A 26,639-nucleotide genomic window follows, 5' to 3' on the forward strand; every position below is an offset into this window, starting at 1 on the left:
CCTTCATAGTAATCCATCCATAAATTATAATGCACCTCAATAGTCATCCATAAAATATGATGCACCCCATAGTCATCCATAAAGTGCAATGCACCCCTTTGTCATCCATAAAGTATAATGCACCCTCATAGTCATGCATAAAGTATAATATGCCCCATAGTTATCCATAAAGTATAATGCACCCCCATAAGTCATCCATAAAGTATAATGCACCCCCATAGTCATGCATAAAATATAATGCACTCCCATAGTCATCCATAAAGTATAGTGCACCCCCATAGTCATCCATAAAGTATAATGCAACCCCTTATTCATCCATAGAGTATAATGCACCCAAGTAGTCATCCATAAAGTATAATACACCCCCATAAGTCATCTATAAAGTGCAATGCACCCCCATAGTCATCCATAAAATATAATGCACCTCCATAGTCATGCATAAAATATAGTGCACCCCCTTAGTGATCCATAAAGTATAATACACCCCCATAAGTCATCTATAAAGTACAATGCACCTCCATAGTCATCCATAAAATATAATGCACCCCCATAGTCATCCATAAAGTATAATGCACCCCATAGTCATCCATAAAGTACTGTATAATGCAACCCAATAGTCATCTATAAAGTATAATGCACCCACATAGTCATTCAGAAAGTACAATGCACCCCATATTCATCCATAAAGTATAATGCACCCCATAGTCATTCATAAAGTACAATGCACCCCCATAGTCATCCATAAAGTCTTCTTGTGAAGCCGGCAGCTGACTTCGGCGTGCAACAGGAGTGTATGACGTCACTGCCACACTCCCCGTCACGTCCATGCCGACGTCAGCTGCTGGCCTCTGATTGGCTGGCAGCGTGTATTGTGGCGCACGGACACAAAGTGTTTGTGCGCTGTAATAAACTTCAACTGGATGTGTGTCCGAGTGTCTGCTGGCATCGAAGGGCCTCTGACCTGCCAGGCCCGGTCTCAGCGGTGACTGCATTCTTCACACCTGTGGTGGTTGGTTAGGTTTGTTGATAGGCATAGTGCCTATGTATATCAACAGGTGAAAAAAACACACAACATTTTATTGTCCCAGCAGAGGAAATGAGATATCTGAATCCTCATGCACATACTGCTATTTTTTTTCCTTGCAGGTTTGAAGCAGCATGTCAATTCTTTCAGGGTTTTACAACATTTTTCACTCACTCAGATGAATAGGGAGAAGTATGACTAAAAAAAGCATGCATAAACCTAACAAATGTGCATATTTTACCAAATTTTCACAGCCATTGGAGAAAGAATATGCTATAATGCCGCTTAACAAAACCCCTATAGATGTGAAACTAACGTAACATGGTACTGGCCTGTAGTGTGATTATTTTCATATTTCAGAAATTAGAATAAAAAATTATAACAAACCCTGCTGTTAATCCAAGCGCAGCAAGGCTGAAAAACGTCCCGTAATATTTCAAAAACTCCCGTGTCCAGGCAATCTGCATGGCCATCTGCTTCTCTCTCATTTGATTCTGCATTACGATCTGCCTCTCTAACTGTAAATGGAAAAAGAAAACAATAAAGGACAAACTTAGTTATATATGAAACGCAATTTTCCTATATTTCAAAAGAAATGATCATTTCACCATTAGCCACATTTGGTGATCCATCAAAATTTTATCGAAATACAACCACCTAGGTGTCTTGCACAGAAATTATAGTTAAAGTCATTTGAGCAGGTGTGCGGAATAATATCTACAATTATAATTCAATCTATGGTAAGTTCCATATTCAAGTTGCATTTCAAACCACATTTTAATTTTGATCACTTATTCTACTGTGTTCATGACACATTTCACTCTAGTAGAAGTAAAAAAAACAATATGACCTATGGTCATATTTTTTTTTAATTAAATTTCCTATATTTCTTAGAAGACGTAGCTGCTCTGGCACACTGGACAAATCGCTCTGTCAGATAGGGGATGTTTGGAGACATTAGTTATGAGGTGGTAGAGGTATTAGATGTATAAATGTATGTGTATTCATTTTGCATGTGTTTTATGTTATTAATTTATATATTTTTATAATGTTTTTACCCCATTGGGTGATGATTACTTGAAATCAGGTAAGCTCATAAAATTGACAATTCCATAATAACTAGAAATAGACAGAGTACAATAAAACTTGGTAGCCCTGTGATATATATATATATATATATATATATATATATATATGTATTTTTTTTTTAAATAAGGATTTCATTAGCATCAAAGATAGCAGTTCAAAAATACAGGAACTACACTGGCGACCTTGTTCAAATGTTGTACAGCTATGATAATGACAGTTACAATACAATTTAGGGCTCCTTCTCACTTGCGTGAAATACGGCCGATTCTTGCAGGTCAAAATCCGGCTCTGCCGTCAGCACCCCAGAACTGAGCGTGCGGCTCCATGTATTGCTGTGCGGCCGCATGGTCCGCTCTGGAGTGCCGGCGGCAGAGCCGGGTTTTGACCTGCGAGACTCGGCCGTATTTCACGCAAGTGAGATGGAGCCCTTAGCATTCGTCTTTATGAATACCAGTCCTATCTCCACCAAAACCAAAGGTGTTTTGACCTGTACTAACATCATACAAATCCATTGACCATGTAGCTTTGGTCATTAGAGCTGCAGTTAGACTAGGAATTGTGGAGGTAATGTGGTAGCTGGGAAGATAAAAGGGCTTTACCCTACTTTACTGTCAATCAGCCCAAAAGGACGCCAAATCGTCTCTCAAAAAATAAGCCCTAATATGGCTCTTTCAGCAAAAAAAAATACAAAAGTTACAACTCTCAGAATATGGCATTGCAAAAACAAATTCATTTTTGTAAAATATTGTTTTTAGTGCACAAAAGTAGAGAAACATAAAAAAGTATATACGGTAAATCTAATATTGCTATAATTGTACTGAAACTTTTACTGCACAGTGACCTACGCAAAAAAAATAAATAAAAACATTTTTTTTGTTTCTGTGTGTGAAAAATCTGAATAAAAAAGCAATCAAAAATGTGATGTACCCCAAAATAGTACCAAGAAAGTCATCCCACATAAATAATCCCTTGCATAACTTGGTTTGCCAAAAAAAAAATAAAACAAGTTACACGGCCCCCCTATTTTTCTAATATACCGTAACTCACTTTGATGAGGCAGATGAAGTCACTTTGTAATCCGTCTAGTCTCTGTTCCAGTGGTGTCACATCATTTTAGGTGCCCTTTTAGCACACAAGTGTTATCGACCACAGTTCTATTCATGCCTAAAAAGATGGACACCACAGGAAGAGAAGACAAACGGAGTCCAAAGTGTTTATAGCCGTCTCATTATAGAGAGTGGTTCCATAGGAAATTATGTTCTAATTGTATTTTTGTGGCGTTTACACGGGAACAAGATTATGAGCTCAGACTTATACTGGAAGCGATCAAAAAATATTATGTCCCCCAAAATGTTAACAATAAAATCTTATCTCGCACAAAACCAGCCGCCAGTCAGCTCCATCATCTGTCTGGAAATATAGGGGTTTCCACATTACTGGTAGAAGATTTCACTGGATTTTATTAGAGGGGATGGGATTTATGTCTCTTTTCTAAATACCGCCCCCCTCCGGCTGGAATCACACTACCGTTGAATATGGAAGAGTGCTATGAGATAAAACATCACATAGCACTCGGACCAGTATTCCTCTATGGGGCAGCTCACATCGCCGTATTTTTTCTCGTATTTTTTCCTGTTTTCAGTGTGCGAGTAAAATCGCAGCATGCTGCGATTGTCACCGACACTTGGCCGAGTCTCCGCTCACTCGCACCCATATAAGCCTATGGGTGCGAGTGAGACAACGCACATCACTCGGATATCATCCGAGTGATGTGCCTTATACGCTGACCCCGGCAACGGAGATGGAGAAAGCAATTTCTCCGCCTCCTCCGCAGTTGTGCCCCAATCCTCCCTGTGTGAGAGGCTCGGAGCACAGACGCATGACACTTGGCTCACGCTCGCAGCAGAGTAGGAGCCGAGAGTCATTAGCATATCGCATCCAATGTCATATGCTAGAGTGACGCCAGCCTCCATCTGAGCCCCACTGTGCCTAAACCACAGTAAGCGGCAACATGTTTGGCATTATTGTAGTGGGGAGAGCCCACTTAACAATTTACGAGTTGCGTGTCTCCAGAAGCACAAGCTGCGAACAACAAATAGGCACTAAACTAGCATATTTGCAATTCTACAGAAAAAAAGCAGGGCATGAATGTTACAAAGTGAAAACACCTGTGGGTCCAAAATAGTCGCTGCAGAAGTAAATGAATTAATTGAGAGTAGCAATTTCTAAAATGGGGTCACTTTTTTTTCCTGCAATTCTGGCACCTTCGGAGATTCCAGCATAATCTGTACTCCAAAATACAAAAAGCACTTCTTCCTACTAAGCTCTGCTGTGTGGCCAAACAGTAGTTTGAGACAACACGTGGGGCATCACCATGTTCAGGCAAAATTGCATATCATGTTTTGGGCACTGCAGTGACTGAAAAACCGCAAGTGTGACTTTCGTTTCTGCGTTCAACATAAGTGACATAAATGACTCTACCTTTTGATAGACCGGACAAAAGTCAAGTCAATCAAATTGTAAAATTATTTTAAACATTTAAAATGTAAAACATTTATGGACTTCGATGCCAAATATGTATATTATTATTCTTATTTATTTTAACCCCTTCCTACATGCGCCATATATACATTGCATTGCTTTCCCGCAAACTGCCGTACAGGTACGCTGCTGCGATCACGCGGACTCAAACTGAGCGCCACCATGATAGGGTGCGGGTTTCAGCTCTATTTACAGCTGACAACCTACAGCAAAGCCCACGATCGGTGCAAGACGTTTATCTCCTCTGATGCTGCGGTCAATAGTGACAGTGACATCGAGGAGCATTGCACAGGGAGTGAGCTCCTTGTCTGCTCCCATCAGCAGCAGTCACGTTGTGCTGATGGTCTCCATGGTAACCCTGAGCCGCAAGATGGCTGCAGGGTCCTTCAGGGAAGGTAGCCTGTGAGCGCCTGCTAAGAGCAGGAGCTGACATGCCTCTTCCCCTGCCTGTCAGATGCTGATCTGATGCTCCACAGTGCAGTGATCTGTAACTATACAGTGATATCCCATCCTGGGCCAATATAAAGAAGTGAAAAAAAAATTAATACAAAGTGTAAAAATATAAAACAAAATATCCCCAAATAAAGAACGAAAAAAGAAAAAACATTAATCCAATAGATACATTTATTTACCGTATTTTTCGGACTATAAGACACACAAGACCATAAGACACACCTAGGTTTTAGAGGAGGAAATTAGGAAAAAAAACCTGAAGCAAAAACTGTGGTCAATTCTGTACTTAAGATCACCTATCCTTGTAAATATGGTTCCTTCATCCCTATCCTGGTATGCATGGCCCCATCCTTATTCTACTATACCTGGTCCCATTCTTATTCTGATATGATTGACTGGCCCCATCCCGTTTTTGGTGTGATTGATTGGCCACATCCCGTTCCTGGTATGATTGATTGGCCCCATTCTGTTCCTGGTATGATTGATTGGCCCATCCCGTTCCTGGTATGATTGATTGGCCCCATCCAGTTCCTGGTATGACTGATTGGCCCCATCCTGTTCCTGGTATGATTGATTGGCCCCATGCCGTTCCTGGTATGATTGGCCCCATCCTGTTCCTGGTATGATTGATTGGCCCCATCCAGTTCCTGGTATGATTGATTGGCCCCATCGCGTTCCTGGTGTGATTGATTGGCCCCATCCCGTTCCTGGTATGATTAATTGGCCCCATCCCGTTCCTGGTATGATTGGCCCCATCTCGTTCCTGGTATGATTGATCCCATCCCGTTCCTGGTATGATTGATTGGCCCCATCCCGTTCCTGGTATGATTGATTGGCCCCATCCAGTTCCTGCTATCATTGATTGTCCCCATCCAGTTCCTGGTATGATTGATTGGCCCCATCCAGTTCCTGGTATGACTGATTGGCCCCATCCAGTTCCTGGTATGATTGATTGGCCCCACCCAGTCCTGGTATCCATTGCCCCATCAGAAAAGATTAAAAAAACAAACCTTTTATCTTACCTTCCTTTGCTTCCTCGCAGTTGCAGCGTCCTGCTCCGGTGCCAGCAGCTGCTTAATGCTTATAAGCAGCGCATGGCAGGGGCATCATGCGCTGCTCACAAGCAGAGCACAGCTGCCGGAATACTCACCGGGTGGTTCATCAGACATCACAGTGAGTATCCATTCCTCTTCAGTAGTGCGTACTGTCAGCCGCCTAATTTTCACTCAGCAAAATCCACTGCTGCTTGTTTCTGGAAAACACCCAAAATCGTCACCACACTTGCAGATACATTCCCAAACGGGTATCATTTCCAAAATGGGGGTCACTTGAGGGGGATTTTTTTCTTTTCTAGCACTTGCGGGCTCTGTATATGGTGTCCGCAAACTATTGTAGGAAAATCTGCATTCCAGGAGGCAAATAGCTCTCCTTCCCTCCAGAGTCTTGTCATGTGGCTAAGCAGTACTGTACAGCCATACATTGGGTATTTCTACATTCAGTAGAATTTGTGGGACAAATTTTGGTACAATTTCTACCCATTTCCAAGTTTGAAAATGTAAAATCTGTGGCTAAAACAAAATATTGGTGGTAAAAATGTAAATTATTTCTTCTTCACTGCCCTGTTGTATAAAATCCCGTGACACACCTGTGGTGTCAATATAATCACTGCACCCCTATATGAATTAATTGAGAGGTGTAGTTTGTAAAATGAGGTCACAACAAATTGTATGGTGCCATTTCTCCTGTTACCGTTATGAAAATGCAAGATTTGGAGCTAAAAAACATTTGTGTGGGAAAAATGTGATTTTTTTTTTTTCACGACTCAATGTTATAAAATTCTGTGAAGCACTTGGGGGTTCATGTTGCTCAATACACATCTAGATAAGTTCCCTGAGGAGTCTAATTTCCAAAATGTTGTCACCTTTGGGGGATTTCCACTGTTTAGGCACATTAGGGGCTCTCTAAACATGACATAGCATCCGATAATTATTCTAGCAAATTTTGCATTCAAAAAGTCAAATGGCGCTCCTTCCCTTCCAAGCCCTTCCGTGCGCCTTTAGAGTAGTTTTCCTCCACATTTTGGGTATCTGCATACTCAGGAGAAATTGCACAACAAATTGTATAGTCCATTTTCTCCTGTTACTGTTGTGAATGTAAAAAAAAAAATTGGGCCTAAAGGAAAAATTTGGGGAAATAAAGTAAAATGTTTATTTTTTCCTTCCACATTCCATTAATTCCTGTGAAGCACTTGAAGGCTTAAATTACTTCTTTAATGTGGTTTTGAGCACCTTGAGATGTGCAGTTTTTAGAATGGTATCACTTTGGTGTATTTTCAAAGTCACTTTAAATGTGATGAGGTCCCTAAAAAATGATTGTAGTGCTGATGTAAAGTAGACACGTGGGAAATGTTATTTATTAACTATTTTGTGTGACATGACTGATTTAAGGGCATAAAAATTAAAAGTTTGGAAATAGCTAAATTTTCCAAATTGTTGCCAAATTTCCAATTTTTTCACAGATAAACGTGACATATCAAAAGAAATTTTACCACTATCATGAAGTACAATATGTCACGAAAAAACAATCTCAGAGTCAGTGGGATCCATTGAAGCGTTCCAGAGTTATCACCTCATAAAGTGACAGTGGTCAGAATTTAAGAAATTGCCCTGGTCAGGAAGGTGAAAACAGGATTCGGGGTGAAGGGGTTAAAACTGGGAAAAGCGAGGCAATTTAAACTTTTCTTTATTTTAGTTTTTTATTTTTAACATTTTTTTTGTTTTTTTCCTCTGGGAGACTTTAACTTGTTTGATAGGTTATACCATATACTGCAATATAATATAAATCTTGGTCTCCTTTGAAGCTCACTCTATGTCTGAGCTTCAGAGTAGTGCCAAGATGGTGGCAACAGGTGCCTTCAGCAGGCTACTTGCTGCCATGTTAGCCCATTGGTCCCCCCCACAATTGCGTCATTAAGCATGCTGGCATTTAGGGTAATGAAACCTTTCATACGCATTACTGCAGACCACCATGTAAATTACGGTAATCGCATGACATAATAGGTTTTATTGTTACTAATTCTAACACAGTATCAGAATTACACAATGTATGATAATGGCCTCATTACCAGACATCATAAGTATTATTCATAGACGTAATGCTCTTCAGAGAAATTAAAAATTTAAAGCTCCCAAGGTGTCATATAGAAGATTACAGCAGATAAAATAAAAAATATGTTTTCCTTCATAAAACATTTAGATGAAATGATTACATTGGAAATTTCTAACGAGTGTCTTCAGAATTAAATCAACAATTCACAATCAATAAGTAATCCACAAGGAGCAACATATTTTCTATTTCTTTAATATTTTATTCATCGGAATTTAGAGAACAGAAATTAAGTCAATAAAAACAGGACAAAACAATAACTAATAATTGCAAAATGTACCTGTGCAACCATTAGTGGAGTTCATGCTCACTGGAGAATTCAGATCCAAAAATAGTCCAGACACTGACTGCCAAAGCGGGTTTTGTAATAAAATCTAGGGGTGCTACATGGTAACGTGATTTATCTTATGACTGTGGTTGTTATCTTCATGGACTCCTACATAGGTGATGCTCCATACTCTATCATCTGGGTGAGTACTATTCTATTCAGTACCTATTTCTCATTGGTTCGACCATTACTACTTTTTTGCACTGCATACAGAAGTGAGATGCTTCGATGTGCTGTTTATGTATTTTGTTTATTGGATTATACACATGTTTGCAACCACTTGTTGATAGATCTAGGAGGTATGCACATTACACTTACCGTACTTATGCATGCATATGGTTGGCAGCCTCTGACACGGTGGTGTACATTGCACGTTTCTCCGCTTGTGGGATCATTTTTTCATCTTGTAATGAAACGGTTCCTTCATATGCATATTCCTTCATGTGTATTTTTGCTCATCAGAATGTACTTATTGATTTATGATGTATATGTAATACCGTATATACTAGAGTATAAGCTGACCCGAGTATAAGCCGAGGCACCTACTTTTGCCACGGAAAACTGGGTAAGCTTATTGACTTGAGTATAAGCCGGGTATGCATAGTCACCTCATCCCTTTCCTGCTATGTGTAGCTCCCCTGTCCTGTCCTGGTATGTGGCTCCCCCTGTCCTGCTATGAGTGGCTCCCCCTGTCCTGTCATGTGGCTCCCCGTGTCCTGGTAGGTGGCTCTCCCGACCTGTCCTGGTATGTGCGTGGCTCCCCTCATCCTGTCCTAGTATGTGTGGCTCCCCTGGTGTATGCATGGCTCCCCCCCGGTCCTGCATTGCTCAGCTCCCCCGATCAGCACGGCTCTGCTCCCCCGTCCCGCATGGCTTGGCTCCCCCATCTCCATGGCTCAGCTCCCCCCTTCCCCTGGTTGTATGCATGGCTCACATTGCTCTCCCTCCCCGTCATACTCACCCTCCTCGCACCTGCATCTCCATTGTCCAGGCGCAGGCAGTTCTCCTCTCCTCTGCTCAGCGGTAACGTGGTACCGCTAATTAAGGTAATGAATATGCGCTCCATGCCTATGGGAGTGGAGACGCGTCCATATTCATTACCTTAATGAGCGGTACCATGTGACCGATCAGCACAGGAGAGAGTCGCCGGCGCCATGACAACGGAGATGCAGGGACGGAGGGGGAGTATAATGTCTTCTGATAGCCGGCGGCTGCAGCTGTCACTGTGCCACAGCCGCCGGCTTCTGCCGCTGCTATGCTACTCCCCCTCCCCCGCCAGGGTTCTGGATAATTGACACATGTATAAGCCGAGGGGGGGCGTTTTCAGCACAAAAAATTGTGCTGAAAATCTCGGCGTATACACGAGTATATACAGTGTTTATCTTTTGTATACACTTGTAATTATTTGAATATATTGCAGCACGCCATCTTATATTCTTTTCTGCATCATGCAGCCCTAAATTTTATAGATTTTTTTTTATGAAAGTGTACTATTATATTATTAAAAAAAAGTATCCTTATGTTTTCAGCAGAATATTATTTGATATAGGTAAAAACAAAACAAATAAAACATTTTTGCAATAGTGTTTCCTTAAAGGGAAGGTACCGCGTTTGTAGATCATTAATTAATCACTGTAATGTAGCATAACATGCTGTTATAACCCAGATTTGAATGCATGTAAAACAGATTTCGTGTGATATATGAGTAGAAAGAATGCACTGGGGGCTGACATCTTGGTTTTGCAGCAGTAGCACGTCACTATCAGTGTCAGATTACGGCACCCCATGGACATAGGAGATAATAGACCGGCTCGGACCCTATCTGTAACATTGCAGCAGCATTAGCAGTGAGCTGGGCACGCCTCTGTGGGCTGCACAACTCACTGCTGTAGGTGTGACTAGCTGCCATTTTATTATAGTCCAGTGCTATCTGTTGAGCTCCACTTGCTCTCTATCGCAGGACAGAAGCACTGACTGCTCCTCTGTACTCCAGGCACTGCACGTCCTGGGCAGACATCCTCTGCTCTCACAGCTGCCCTGTGTGCTTCCCTCTGCTGTGTCTCCGCCTCCCCACAATCCCAGTGATCTCCGGTAAACTGCACTCTCCCCGTGTCGCTCTCCCTCTCTGTGCGGCGTGGGGGGGTCTCTGTGCGGCATAGGGGGGTCTCTGTGCGGCATGGGGGGGTCTCTGTGCGGTGTGGGGGATCTCTGTGCGGCGTGGGGTGTCTCTGTGGTTTGGGGGGGTCTCTGCGGCGTGGGGGGGTCTCTGTGCGGCGTGGGGGATCTCTGTGCGGCGTGGGGGGATCTCTGTGCGGTGTTGGGGGGTCTCTGTGCGGCGTGGGGGGTCTCTGCGGCGTGGGGTGTCTCTGTGCGGCTTGGGGGGGTCTCTGTGCGGCGTGGGGGGATCTCTGTGCGGCGTGGGGGATCTCTGTGCGGCGTGGGGGATCTCTGTGCGGCGTGGGGGGATCTCTGTGCGGCGTGGGGGGGTCTCTGTGCGGCGTGGGGGGGTCTCTGCGGCGTGGGGGGGTCTCTGCGGCGTGGGGGGTCTGTGCGGCGTGGGGGGGGGTCTCTATGCGTGTATGCAAGCATCGTCCGATGGGACTACAAGTCCCATCGGATGATGCCTGCTACAATGACAGTGATTGACACATTAGCCAATTATGGGACAGTAATAGTCCCATCATCCGGCTAATGTGTTGAATGAAAAAAAAATAAATAAATACTCCATACATACTCCATATATACTCCATACATACATGCTACATACATACTCCATGCATGCTACATACAATACATTACATACTTATAGACATACAGTACATTAAACATAGATTTCATACTCACCATTACTTGTCATTTTGTTCCCCGAAGCCAGTGTCATCTGTAAAAAAATATGAAAAAAACAAACAACCAATATACTCCCTGTCCGCAGAAATCCACGAGTGTCCCACGACGATCTCCCGTGGAGAGCAGCAGCATCAGATAATGCGACTGCTCTCTAGGGGCTCCAGGAACACAATGACAGCAGGAACGTATCCTTCCACCACTGTATTCCTCCGCCGCTGTAAAAAAAAAGTCCCTAGTCTCACTTTATGCCATTGCTGTATGAGAATTTTTCCCAGGCAGCAATTGCCATAAAGTGAGACCTTGTCCTAAGGTAACCTCTCAGTGATGCACTGCAGGAGCCATTGTCTCCTGTCAGTGTGTCACTGAGGGTCCTATAGAGCGGTGACATCACCCAATGTCACTGTTCTATAGGGGAGATCGTCGTGGGACACTCGATATTAATTGGACTACGGCGGACAGGTAGTATACGGTTTATTATTTTACGTTTTTTTCAGGCGCTGAAGTATGGTAAGTATGGTGAAATGAAGAATATTAAAATACTATTTTCCTAATGTGTGCGTGTTTTTTTTAACCCTTTCTTACTATTGGATTAATAATGGATAGGTGTCTTGTTGACGCCTCTCCGTTATTAACCCGGCTTAATGTCACCTTACAATAGCAAGGTGACATTAACCCCTTATTACCCCATATCCCACCGCTACACGGGAGTGGGAAGAGAGGGGCTAAGTGCCGGAATTGGCGCATCTTACAGATGCGCCATTTCTGGGGCGGCTGTGGACTGGTATTTGTAGCCCGGGGGGGGGGATGGGCAATATCCATGGCCCCTCTCTAGGCTATGAATATCAGCCTGCAGCTGTCTGCGTAGCCTTTCTGGCTATAAAATATAGGGGGACCCCACGCAATTTTTTTTTTTGGGGTCCCCCTATTGTAATAGCCAGTAAAGGCTATACAGACAGCTGCGGGCTGATATTCATAGCAGGCTACAGATATTGGCCCCCGGCCGTCGGCTTTCCCCCTCTGGCGTAGAAAATTGCACGGGCGCCCACGCGTTTTTTTTTTTTTGTTTTAATTCAACCCTCATAAAGTCCTCTTTCACACTTGCGTCTGTACGAGTCCGTCGCTATGCGTCAGGCCGACGTACCGACGCACGTTGTGAAATTTGTGCCCGACGTGGGCAGCGGATGCAGTTTTTCAACACATCCACTGCCCATTCTGAAGTCTGGAAGGAGGGGGCGGAGCTTTGGCAGCGCATGCACGGTAGAAAACGGCGGACGCGCTGGACAAAAAAAGTTCACTTGAACGTTTTTTCGTGCCGACGGTCCGCCAAAACACGACGGATCCGTTGCACGACAGACGCGACCACGCGACGTGTGGCCATCCGTCACGATCCGTCGCTAATACAAGTTTATGGGAAAAAAACGCATCCTGCGAGCACATTTGCAGAATCCGTTTTTTTCCGCCAGATCCGTTTTTTCCACCGGATCCATTTTTTTCCCGCCGGATCCGTTTTTTCCACCGGATCCTTTTTTTTCCCGCCGGATCCGTTTTTTCCCGCCAGATCCATTTTTTCCTGCTGGATCCGTTAATTCCCGCCGTATCCACTTTTTTCCTGCCGGATCCGTTTTTTCCCGCCGGATCCGTTTTTTTCCACAATTTCCTTTTTTTTCTGCCAGATCAGGTTTTTTCTCCATTGGATCCGTTTTTTCCCGCCGGATCCGTTTTTTTCCACAATTTCCTTTTTTTTCTGCCAGATCAGGTTTTTTTTCCATCGGATCCTTTTTTTTCCCCGCCTGATCCGGTTTTTTTCCACAAGTTCCTTTTTTTTCTGCCAGATCAGTTTTTTCCGCCGGATCCATTTTTTCCCACCAGATCCGTTTTTTTCCACAAGTTCTTTTTTTTATCTGCCAGTTCCGTTTTTTCCCGCCTGATCCGTTTTTTTCCGCCTTATCAGTTTTTTTCCACAATTTCCTTTTTTTACTGCCAGATCAGTTTTTTTTCCATCGGATCCTTTTTTTTCCCGCCTGATCCGTTTCTTTCCGCCGGATCCGTTTTTTTTCCACAATTTCCTTTTTTTTCTGCCAGACCAGTTTTTTTTCCATCGGATCCTTTATTTCCCGCCTGATCCGTTTTTTTCCACAATATCCTTTTTTTTCTGCCAGATCAGGTTTTTTTTCCATCGGATCCTTTTTTTCCCGCCTGATCCGTTTTTTTTCATCAATTTCCTTTTTTTTCTGTCAGATCAGTTTTTTTTCCATCGGATCCTTTTTTTCCCCGCCGGATCCGTTTTTTTTCCACAAGTTCCTTTTTTTTCTGCCAGATCAGTTTTTTCCGCCTGATCCGTTTTTTTCTGCCGGATCCGTTTTTTTTCCACAATTTCCTTTTTTTTCTGCCAGATCAGTTTTTTTTCCATCGGATCCTTTTTTTCCCGCCTGATCCGTTTTTTTCCGCCGGATGTTTTTTTTCCACAAGTTCCTTTTTTTCTGTCAGATCAGTTTTTTCCGCCGGATCCGTTTTTTCCCGCCAGATACGTTTTTTTCCACAAGTTCCTTTTTTTTCTGCCAGATCAGGTTTTTTTCGCCGGATCCGTTATTTTCTCATTGAGTTGTATTAGCGCCGGATGGCCACACGTTTCATCCGTTTTTTGCAGGATCCATCAAAACAGCTGTTTCCGCCGGACGGAAAACACATACAGAGGAACGGTTGAATCGCGATTTCACCCGCCGCTATTGCGGGCACATGTCAGTCATGTTTTTTTTTATTGACAGATCGGGCGATTCTGAATGCGGCGATACTAAATATGTGTAGGTTTGATTTTTTTTTATTGTTTTATTTTTTATGGGGCAAAAGGGGGGTGATTTAAACTTTAATTTTTTTTTTTTTTCATATTTTTAAAAAAAATTTTTTAAATTTGCCATGCTTCAATAGCCTCCATGGGAAACTAGAAGCAGGCACAACTCGATCGGCTCAGCTACATAGCAGCGATCATCAGATTGCTGCTCCGTAGCTGAATTACAGGCTTGCTATGAGTGCCGACCACAGGGTGGAGCTCACAGCAAACCGGCATCAGTAACTATAGAGGTCTCAAGGACCTCTATGGTGACCATCCTGACGCTATTGCGCGCACATGTCAGCTGTACAAAACAGCCGACATGTCGTGACTTTGATGTGGGCTCAGCGCCGGAGCCCACATCAAAGGAGGAGACACGACATGCGCAGAACATGTTGCGTTTTTTACTGCGATGCGTTTTTTCCCCAGAAAAAACGCAACATATGCACAAAAATTGCTGAATGCATTATAAATGATGGGATGCATATGTATGCATTTTTAAATAGTTTTTATCGCATTTTTATAGCGAACAAACGCAAAAAAATGCGAAAAATCCTGAACGTGTGCACACAGCCTCAAGGTGTATCTCCCCATCACACTCCATATGTGTCTCACTCATCATACTTCACGTCTCTTTCTCTCCCATCAGTCACTCTTAGGCCGGGGACACACACAACGTATAAAAAAAGGTCCGTTTTTGACAGACGAGAATCGCACAAATGTTACCAAAACAGTGATCCGTGTGCAGTGCGAGGATGCGATTTTCTCGCATCCAATGATCCGTGTGACATCCGTATGGCATCCGTATGGTGAGATTTTCTCAAACACTTGCAAAATGAGCAAATAATGGCTGAGCCTTTCCTGTCACCTGCCCAATGCCTGAGAATTTCTCGCACGTCACACTGATGGTCCATGTGCTGTGCTATTTTTTCTTACCCCATAGACTTTCATTGGCGATTCTCGGCCAAGATACGCTGACAATCACTCGGATCCTGAATAAGGCCGAGAAAATATCGGATGATGGGAGCTGCCCCATAGATTAACATTGGGACGAGCGCTATGCGATTTTTTAATCGCATTGCACTTGTCCGTATTGCGGTCTAGTGTGACCCCGGCCTTAGCCATACAATGCATCTCTCCCCTCCCTCCATAATGCCTGGCTATTCACTGCAGAGCTGGAGCTCCCAGACAGCTCCCAATGCTGATCCATGCACACCACATGTCTTCACTCTTCTTGGGTCCAGATTCTGCTGAGTCCACTGTGTTCTGCTCCTCTGTAAACAAGCTGTGCCTCTGATGCAGTAACTGCTGGTGATAGCAGGTCACAGGGCAGTCACACACAAAATGGCTCTGCCCTGTGATGCTGCTCTTCATTCTTACTGTTGGGGCAGTAACTGCTGACATCACCATTTCCCTCCCCTTTTGGGTGGTCTAATATCCCTGGGGCAGAGCTGCTAAATCTTACTATTAGAGTTGAGCGACCTTGACCTTTTTAGAGTCGAGCCGGGTTTTGCGAAACCCGACTATGTCCAAAGTCGGGTCGAGTGAAATCGGCCGATTATGACGTAAAGTCGGGATCGACCGAAACACGAAACCCAATGCAAGTCAATGGGGCAGCATAGTCGGCAGTGAGTGGGGGCCAGGAAAACACCTAGAGTGCCCATTTTAATGTCAAAACCATCCATTCTTCTTAATGAAGCTTGTCAAGCGTAATTTACCTTATAATAATTGGAAGGCATTTGAAATTGGGGGTCATTTGGCTAAAGTTGTGGGGGGTAGGGCTGGTTCAAGTAATTAGTGGGCCCAGGAAATCTGGACCACGTCACGGCAGTGGAGCAGGGAGAGGTAAGTATTTCAACTTTGCAAGTGCTGTGAACCTGAGCAAGCAGGGGGGGCCCACTCGTTGGCATTGGCACTGGCACAGGGCCCCTCAAAGTACAGCGGTGTGTTTGCACGGCGGGGGCGCCTCCCACCGGCAGCAACACTTTTGCGTACTATGAGAGGCCCTGTGCCAGTGACGTCGCCAACTAGTATTCCTCCCCCCACCTGATGAAGGAACCTGCACTTTCATCTGCACCTTCCTCTTTGTCCCCGTGTAAGGTGGTATGGTATGCGGGAAGAGCAACCTGACTTTCAGCAGGGTCACAATGTTGTTGTGTAGCGTGCACGGGGAATGTTGCGTTATGGGTCAATGTACCAGCAGACTCATCTATCACTGGCTGGGCAATGGGCACGATGAAGTGGAAACACAGATATAGGCCCAAAGAAGAAAGTGGGCTAAATGCAGTTCAAAATTGGTAACACAGGAATAACCAGGGGGCATTGCAGTGGAGGACAACTGGAATGAGAGGCTGACACAGAGAGTAGGGCCAAATCAGTAAGTAGTCGAAATGCAGTTCAAAATTGGCAACCGTAGTAAACAGGCGGCACAGCTTTGTTCAGTGGAGGAGAACAGCAAGGAGTGGCAGACACCGATAGTAGGCCCCAAACCAACTAGTACGCCAAATGCAGTTGTTCCATTTAACCACAATTTAATGAGAGCCTGAAGATAGAAGCTCAGGAAAGGCAACCTGGGGAACACCTTGGAGTGTAACACACCATCTCTCTCCACCCCATACCCATTTTGTATGGCCTAATGCAGTGTACTTTTCTACAACTACTAAACGAGAGTCGGAAGACCGAAGCAATGGCAAGGAAACCTGGGGAACACCTTAGAGTGTAACACACCCTCTCTCTACACCCCATACCCAATTTGAAGGTCTAATGCAGTGTAGTTTCCAAGAACTACTAAACGAGAGCCGGAAGATCGAAGCTCAGGAAAGGCAACCTGGGGAACACCTTGGAGTGTAACACACCCTCTCGCTACACCCCATACCCAATTTGAAGGCCTAATGCAGCGTAGTTTCCAACAACTACTAAACGAGAGCCGGAAGATCGAAGCTCAGGAAAGGCAACCTGGGGAACACCTTGGAGTGTAACAAACCCTCTCTCTACACCCCATACCCAATTTGTAGGCCTAATGCAGCGTAGTTTCCGACAACTACTAAACGAGAGCATGAAGATCGAAGCTCAGGAAAGGCAACCTGGGGAACACCTTGGAGTGTAACACACCCTCTCTCTACACCCCATACCCAATTTGTAGGCCTAATGCAGCGTAGTTTCCGACAACTACTAAACGAGAGCCGGAATATCGAAGCTCAGGAAAGGCAACCTGGGGAACACCTTGGAGTGTAACACACCCTCTCTCTACACCCCATACCCAATTTGAAGGCCTAATGCAGTGTAGTTTCCAAGAACTACTAAACGAGAGCCGGAAGATCGAAGCTCAGGAAAGGCAACCTGGGGAACACCTTGGAGTGGAACACACCATCTCTCTACACCCCATACCCAATTTGAAGGCCTAATGCAGCGTAGTTTCCAACAACTACTAAACGAGAGCCGGTAGATCGAAGCTCAGGAAAGGCAACCTGGGGAACACCTTGGAGTGTAACACAACGTCTCTCTACACCACGGAAGGGATGATTCTTAGGAAGGAAGGCTGTTGGAAATAAGCATTGCGCGTCCGAGGGTGATTAGATTCTTATTAGGTATATACTCACCCTCGGACGCGCCCTGCTTCTTTATTTGGAATGAATGTTTATTTGCAATGTGGTGTTGACTTTCTCTATTATTTTGGTAATTAATGATTTTATTATTTTCATTATTTTGCATCTTCTCGGCAATAATATAAAGAAGACGCGACAGGACAACACTCGGTGGATGCCATATGTGTGTTTTCAATTTAAAAAAACTTTCAGTTAACTACTTGCAGGAGAAAGTAATTGTAGCTGGTGGCCATTTTTAGTACTGTACCAGATTTTAGTTGTGTGTTTGTTTTTAATGTTAAAATGTCTGCATTTGATATCTCACCAGTATTTTCTTTTTTATAAGCAAAATACTTATTTTTATATTTTCTGATGTTGGTTCCAGGGGTACACGGCCAGCAGTGCCCTGGTCAGTGTAGTAGTAGTTGAAAGAATGGACCGCAGACAGGCATCGAAGGCCTAAAATAAAAAAATTGGGCTGGCTGTAGGCAATTTTAAATTGGTTCCAGGGGTACACGGGCAGCAGTGACCTGGTCAGTGTAGTAGTAGTTGAAAGAATGGACCGCAGACAGGCATCGAAGGCCTAAAATAAAAAAATTGGGCTGGCTGTAGGCAATTTTAAATTGGTTCCAGGGGTACACGGGCAGCAGTGGTGTGGTCAGTGGAGGCCTAGTGGAAGGAGTGACCGCAGACAGGCATCGAAGGCCTAAAATAATAACACATGGCTGTAGGCAATTTTAAATTGGTTCCAGGGGTACACGGGCAGCAGTGACCTGGTCAGTGTAGTAGTAGTTGAAAGAATGGACCGCAGACAGGCATCGAAGGCCTAAAATAAAAAAATTGGGCTGGCTGTAGGCAATTTTAAATTGGTTCCAGGGGTACACGGACAGCAGTGGTGTGGTCAGTGGAGGCCTAGTGGAAGGAGTGACCGCAGACAGGCATCGAAGGCCTAAAATAATAACACATGGCTGTAGGCAATTTTAAATTGGTTCCAGGGGTACACGGACAGCAGTGGTGTGGTCAGTGGAGGCCTAGTGGAAGGAGTGACCGCAGACAGGCATCGAAGGCCTAAAATAATAACACATGGCTGTAGGCAATTTTAAATTGGTTCCAGGGGTAGACGGGCAGCAGTGACCTGGTCAGTGTAGTAGTAGTTGAAAGAATGGACCGCAGACAGGCATCGAAGGCCTAAAATAAAAAAATTGGGCTGGCTGTAGGCAATTTTAAATTGGTTCCAGGGGTACACGGGCAGCAGTGACCTGGTCAGTGTAGTAGTAGTTGAAAGAATGGACCGCAGACAGGCATCGAAGGCCTAAAATAAAAAAATTGGGCTGGCTGTAGGCAATTTTAAATTGGTTCCAGGGGTACACGGGCAGCAGTGGTGTGGTCAGTGGAGGCCTAGTGGAAGGAGTGACCGCAGACAGGCATCGAAGGCCTAAAATAATAACACATGGCTGTAGGCAATTTTAAATTGGTTCCAGGGGTACACGGGCAGCAGTGACCTGGTCAGTGTAGTAGTAGTTGAAAGAATGGACCGCAGACAGGCATCGAAGGCCTAAAATAAAAAAATTGGGCTGGCTGTAGGCAATTTTAAATTGGTTCCAGGGGTACACGGACAGCAGTGGTGTGGTCAGTGGAGGCCTAGTGGAAGGAGTGACCGCAGACAGGCATCGAAGGCCTAAAATAATAACACATGGCTGTAGGCAATTTTAAATTGGTTCCAGGGGTACACGGACAGCAGTGGTGTGGTCAGTGGAGGCCTAGTGGAAGGAGTGACCGCAGACAGGCTTCCAAGGCCTAACATAACAAACTTGGGCTGGCTGTAGGCACTTTTAAATTGGTTCCAGGGGTACACGGGCAGCAGTGGTCTGGTCAGTGGAAGTCTAGTGGAAGGAGTGACCGCAGACAGGCTTCCAAGGCCTAACATAACAAACTTGGGCTGGCTGTAGGCACTTTTAAATTGGTTCCAGGGGTACACGGGCAGCAGTGACCTGGTCAGTGTAGTAGTAGTTGAAAGAATGGACCGCAGACAGGCTTCGAAGGCCTAACATAACAAACTTGGGCTGGCTGTAGGCACTTTTAAATTGGTTCCAGGGGTACACGGGCAGCAGTGGTCTGGTCAGTGGAAGTCTAGTGGAAGGAGTGACCGCAGACAGGCTTCCAAGGCCTAACATAACAAACTTGGGCTGGCTGTAGGCACTTTTAAATTGGTTCCAGGGGTACACGGGCAGCAGTGGTCTGGTCAGTGGAAGTCTAGTGGAAGGAGTGACCGCAGACAGGCTTCCAAGGCCTAACATAACAAACTTGGGCTGGCTGTAGGCACTTTTAAATTGGTTCCAGGGGTACACGGGCAGCAGTGGTCTGGTCAGTGGAAGTCTAGTGGAAGGAGTGACCGCAGACAGGCTTCGAAGGCCTAACATAACAAAATTGGGCTGGCTGTAGGCACTTTAAATTGGTTCCAGGGGTACATGGGCAGCAGTGTATGGTCAGTGGAAGTCTAGTGGAAGGAGTGACGGCAGACAGTCTTCGAAGGCCTAACATAACAAAATTGGGCTGACTGTAGGCACTTTTAAATTGGTTCCAGGGTAACACGGCCAGCAGTGGCCTGGTCAGTGTAGTAGTTGTAGAAAGAAGGGACCGCAGACAGGCTTCGAAGGCCTAACATAACAAAAATGTCAAAACAATGGTATTGTCAGTGCCAGGCATTGAAGGATGTCAGCGCCTAGACTACACATTGGTGAAGCTGTGAGAGATAATTTTGCTAGTGGTAGAGCACTGTTTGAGCTGGGGGGGGGAACTGTCTTGTGGCCGGCGTTACAGGCACAGGGCCCCTCATATTACAACGGTGTGTCTGACGTTGGGTGCGCACCACCACCGCCAGAGACACTTTATTGTACTATGAGGGACCCAGTGGCAGTGCCGTCGACCAAAAGCGGCCACACCCACCTCTTCAGACAAACAGCACTCTCAAGGGTCCAAGCGCAAAGTGGCGATAGCACGGCCCCGTGTGGGGAGTTTGGCCATTTCGTGAGGTGGAAACATGTCGTATGCTGGACAATCAGGTGAAGAAAATTACGAGATTGGAAAAGTCATTCAGAATAGTCCACAGGCAAGACCTTTTCATAGGAAAGCTAGGTGTCAGCCGGGCAGGGTGGGGCAAAAGATTTTGAAATCCAGTTGTGGTTCATTTTAATGAAGGTTAGATCATCTACATTTTGGGTAGCCAGACGAGTCCTTTTTTCTGTTAGTATTGAACCTGCAGCACTGAATACTCTTTCTGATAGGACACTAGCTGCCGGGCAAGCAAGCTCCTGCAATGCATATTCTGCCAATTCTGGCCAGGTGTCTAATTTGGATGCCCAGTAATCAAATGGGAATGACGGTTGAGGGAGAACGTCGATAAGGGATGAAAAATAGTTTGTAACCATACTGGACAAATGTTGTCTCCTGTCACTTTGAATTGATGCTGCAGTACCTGTCCTGTCTGCGGTCATAGAAAAATCACTCCACAACCTGGTCAGAAAACCCCTCTGGCCAACGCCACTTCTGATTTCTGCCCCTCTAACACCTCTGGTCTGCTGGCCCCTGGAGCTCGTGTGAGAACGATCACGGGCGCTGTGTGCAGGGAATGCCAGAAGCAAACGGTCAACAAGAGTTGATTGTTTTGTTGCTAATATTAGTTCCAAGTTCTCATGTGGCATAATATTTTGCAATTTGCCTTTATAGCGAGGATCAAGGAGGCAGGCCAACCAGTAATCGTCATCGTTCATCATTTTTGTAATGCGTGTGTCCCTTTTGAGGATACGCAAGGCATAATCCGCCATGTGGGCCAAAGTTCCCGTTGTCAAATCTGCGGTTGTGCTTGGTTGAGGGGCAGTTGCAGGCAAATCTACGTCACTTGTGTCCCTCAAAAAACCAGAACCCGGCCTTGCCACGCCACCAATTTCCCGTGCCCCCGGGAAAGCTTCCTCATTAAAAATATACTCATCCCCATCATCCTCCTCATCCTCCACCTCCTCTTCGCCCGGTACCTCGTCATGTACACTGCCCTGACCAGACAATCGCTGACTGTCATCAAGGCTTTCCTCTTCCTCTGGTGCAGACGCCTGATCCTTTATGTGCGTCAAACTTTGCATCAGCAGACGCATTAGGGGGATGCTCATGCTTATTATGGCGTTGTCTGCACTAACCAGCCGTGTGCATTCCTCAAAACACTGAAGGACTTGACACATGTCTTGAATCTTCGACCACTGCACACCTGACAACTCCATGTCTGCCATCCTACTGCCTGCCCGTGTATGTGTATCCTCCCACAAAAACATAACAGCCCGCCTCTGTTCGCACAGTCTCTGAAGCATGTGCAGTGTTGAGTTCCACCTTGTTGCAACGTCTATGATTAGGCGATGCTGGGGAAGGTTCAAAGAACGCTGATAGGTCTGCATACGGCTGGAGTGTACAGGCGAACGGCGGATATGTGCGCAAAGTCCACGCACTTTGAGGAGCAGGTCGGATAACCCCGGATAACTTTTCAGGAAGCACTGCACCACCAGGTTTAAGGTGTGAGCCAGGCAAGGAATGTGTTTCAGTTGGGAAAGGGAGATGGCAGCCATGAAATTCCTTCCGTTATCACTCACTACCTTGCCTGCCTCAAGATCTACAGTGCCCAGCCACGACTGCGTTTCTTGCTGCAAGAACTCGGACAGAACTTCCGCGGTGTGTCTATTGTCGCCCAAACACTTCATAGCCAATACAGCCTGCTGACGTATGCCAGTAGCTGCCCCATAATGGGAGACCTGGTGTGCAACAGTGGCAGGTGCGGATGGAGTGTTTGTGCGACTGCGGTCTGTGGACGAGCTCTTGCTTCTGCAGGAGGACGAGGAGGAGGAGGAGGAGGAGGAGGGGGTGCGAACGGCTACAGACAACTGTTTACTAGACCGTGGGCTAGGCAGAACTGTCCCAAACTTGCTGTCCCCTGTGGACCCTGAATCCACCACATTTACCCAGTGTGCCGTGATGGACACGTAACGTCCCTGGCCATGCCTACTGGTCCATGCATCTGTTGTCAGGTGCACCTTTGTGCTCACAGATTGCCTGAGTGCATGGACGATGCGCTCTTTAACATGCTGGTGGAGGGCTGGGATGGCTTTTCTGGAAAAAAAGTGTCGACTGGGTAGCTCGTAGCGTGGTACAGCGTAGTCCATCAGGTCTTTGAAAGCTTCGCTTTCAACTAACCGGTAGGGCATCATCTCTAACGAGATTAGTCTAGCTATGTGGGCGTTCAAACCCTGTGTACGCGGATGCGAGGCTAAGTATTTCCTTTTTCTAACCATAGTCTCATGTAGGGTGAGCTGGACTGGAGAGCTGGAGATCGTGGAACTAGCGGGGGTGCCGGTGGACATGGCAGACTGAGAGACGGTGGGAGATGGTATTGTTGCCGCCGGTGCCCTAGATGCAGTGTTTCCTACTACGAAACTGGTGATTCCCTGACCCTGACTGCTTTGGCCTGGCAAAGATACCTGCACAGATACAGCAGGTGGTGCGCTAAATGGTGGTCCTACACTGCCGGAAGGGATGTTGCGTTGATGACTAGCTTCATTGGCCGAGGGTGCAACAACCTTAAGGGACGTTTGGTAGTTAGTCCAAGCTTTCAAATGCATGGTGGTTAAATGTCTATGCATGCAACTAGTATTGAGACTTTTCAGATTCTGACCTCTGCTTAAGGAAGTAGAACATTTTTGACAGATGACTTTGCGCTGATCAATTGGATGTTGTTTAAAAAAATGCCAGACTGCACTCTTTCTAGCATCGGATACCTTTTCAGGCATTGCAGACTGAGCTTTAACCGGATGGCCACGCTGTCCTCCACCAGGTTTTGGCTTTGCCACGCGTTTTGGGCAAGATACGGGCCCGGCAGATGGAACCTGTGGCGATGTTGATGCCTGCTGCGGCCCCTCCTCCTCCTCTGCTTCAGAACTGCTGCCGCCTGCACCCTGTTCCCCCAATGGCTGCCAATCGGGGTCAAGAACTGGGTCATCTAATAACTCTTCTTGTACCTCCTGCGCAACTTCGTCTGTGTCACCGTGTCGTTCGGTGGTATAGCGTTCGTGATGGGGCAACATAGTCTCATCAGGGTCTGATTCTTGATCAGCACCCTGCGAGGGCAATGTTGTGGTCTGAGTCAAAGGACCAGCATAGTAGTCTGGCTGTGGCTGTGCGTCAGTGCACTCCATGTCAGATTCAATTTGTAATGGGCATGGACTGTTAACTGCTTCACTTTCTAAGCCAGGGACGGTATGTGTAAAGAGCTCCATGGAGTAACCCGTTGTGTCGCCTGCTGCATTCTTCTCTGTTGTTGTTTTTGCTGAAGAGGACAAGGAAGTGACTTGTCCCTGACCGTGAACATCCACTAACGACGCGCTGCTTTTACTTTTACCAGTTTCACGAGATGAGGCAAAAGAGCTAGAGGCTGAGTCAGCAAGATAAGCCAAAACTTGCTCTTGCTGCTCCGGCTTTAAAAGCGGTTTTCCTAATCCCAGAAAAGGGAGCGTTCGAGGCCTTGTGTAGCCGGACGACGAACCTGGCTCCACAGCTCCAGACTTAGGTGCAATATTTTTTCCCCCACGACCACCTGATGCTCCACCACTACCACTACCCTCATTACCAGCTGACAATGAACGCCCCCGGCCACGACCTCTTCCACTAGACTTCCTCATTGTTTTAAAAACGTAACCAAACTAACGTTATTTGTTGCAGTCACACAACTTACACGGTGAGCTATAACTTCAGTATGATTTAGCTACCCCTTTACAGGTTGGTGAGACCACAGCGAAAATCAGGCCCAATGTTACACACTCTTTTTTTGGTGGCTGCAAATTAGAGAGATGCCCCACACGCAGGACTGTCACTGAAGCACAAATGTTAATATTAATGTCACACTATTATTTTTTTTTTATTTTTATTTTTTTCAGGAACACTTTAGAAACCCCCCCAAAAAAAAAAAAAAGATTTTTGCAGGGAGAATTTAGAAAACAAATGTAACAAACTATATGCTTTCTATGGGCCACTGAGTGAGAGATGACGCACACAGGAATCAGGAGTGGCACACAAGCCCAGAGGCCAATATTTTTCTACCAATGATTGATGGAGTTATTTTCTCTGGTAGATTTTGGAACCCAAATCAAGGAAAAAAAATGTAGGCTTTCTATGGACCACAATTGGAGAGAGAGAGAGAGAGAGAGAGAGATGGCACACCCAGGAGTCAAGACTGGCACACAAGCAGAAAGGCCAATATTAATCTCCCACTGTTTTTTTTTTTTTTTTTCAGGGAGACTTTAGAAAAAAAAATAATAAAAAAAATGTGATTTTATCAGGAAGAATTTAGAAACCAAATAAAATAAAATGATTTTTTCAGGGAGAATTTAGAAAACAAATAAAACCAAAAATAGGCGTTCTATGGCCCACTGACTGAGAGATGACGCACCCAGGAGTCAAGACTGGCACACAAGCAGAAAGGCCAATATTAATCTCCCACTGTTTTTTTTTTTTTTTTTCAGGGAGACTTTAGAAAAAAAAATAATAAAAAAAATGTGATTTTATCAGGAAGAATTTAGAAACCAAATAAAATAAAATGATTTTTTCAGGGAGAATTTAGAAAACAAATAAAACCAAAAATAGGCGTTCTATGGCCCACTGACTGAGAGATGACGCACCCAGGAGTCAAGACTGGCACACAAGCAGAAAGGCCAATATTAATCTCCCACTGTTTTTTTTTTTTTTTTTCAGGGAGACTTTAGAAAAAAAAATAATAAAAAAAATGTGATTTTATCAGGAAGAATTTAGAAACCAAATAAAATAAAATGATTTTTTCAGGGAGAATTTAGAAAACAAATAAAACCAAAAATAGGCGTTCTATGGCCCACTGACTGAGAGATGACGCACCCAGGAGTCAAGACTGGCACACAAGCAGAAAGGCCAATATTAATCTCCCACTGTTTTTTTTTTTTTTTTTCAGGGAGACTTTAGAAAAAAAAATAATAAAAAAAATATGATTTTATCAGGAAGAATTTAGAAACCAAATAAAATGAAATGATTTTTTCAGGGAGAATTTATAAAACAAATAAAAACAAAAATAGGCGTTCTATGGCCCACTGACTGAGAGATGACGCACACAGGAGTCAGGAGTGGCACACAAACCCAGAGGCCAATATTTTTCTACCAATGATTGATGTAGTTATTTTCTCTGGTAGATTTTAGAACCCAAATCAAGGAAAAAAAATATAGGCTTTCTATGGACCACAATTGGAGAGAGAGAGAGAGAGAGAGAGAGAGAGAGATGGCACACCCAGGAGTCAAGACTGGCACACAAGCAGAAAGGCCAATATTAATCTCCCACTGTTTTTTTTTTTTTTTTTCAGGGAGACTTTAGAAAAAAAAATAATAAAAAAAAAAAGATTTTATCAGGAAGAATTTAGAAACCAAATAAAATAAAATGATTTTTTCAGGGAGAATTTATAAAACAAATAAAACCAAAAATAGGCGTTCTATGGCCCACTGACTGAGAGAGAGAGAGAGAGAGATGGAACGCTTAGTACTGGCACACAAGCCCAAAGGGCAATATTAATCTCCCTTTTTTTTTCCAGGGAGAATTTCTAAAACCCAAAAAAAAAAAAAAATAGGCTTTCTATGGCCCACTATTTGTGAGAGAGATGGGACGCTCAGGACTGGCACAGATGGCACGCTCAGGACTGGCACAGAAGCCCAGAGGCCAATATTAATCTCCCT

General features: G+C 44.8%; 1 protein-coding gene across 1 annotated transcript in view; it reads right to left on the reverse strand.

Moving 5' to 3' along the window:
* Positions 1-26,639, reverse strand: part of PLGRKT (plasminogen receptor with a C-terminal lysine) — a 133,804-nt gene that overhangs the window by 15,722 nt on the left and 91,443 nt on the right. Inside the window, exon 3 of the mRNA XM_069764387.1 lies at positions 1,412-1,542. Coding sequence (XP_069620488.1) covers positions 1,412-1,542 — 131 coding nt within the window. The remainder of the gene's footprint in view (positions 1-1,411; positions 1,543-26,639) is intronic.

Source organism: Ranitomeya imitator, chromosome 1 (assembly GCF_032444005.1).
Source record: "Ranitomeya imitator isolate aRanImi1 chromosome 1, aRanImi1.pri, whole genome shotgun sequence".
NCBI classification, from domain to species: domain Eukaryota; kingdom Metazoa; phylum Chordata; class Amphibia; order Anura; family Dendrobatidae; genus Ranitomeya; species Ranitomeya imitator.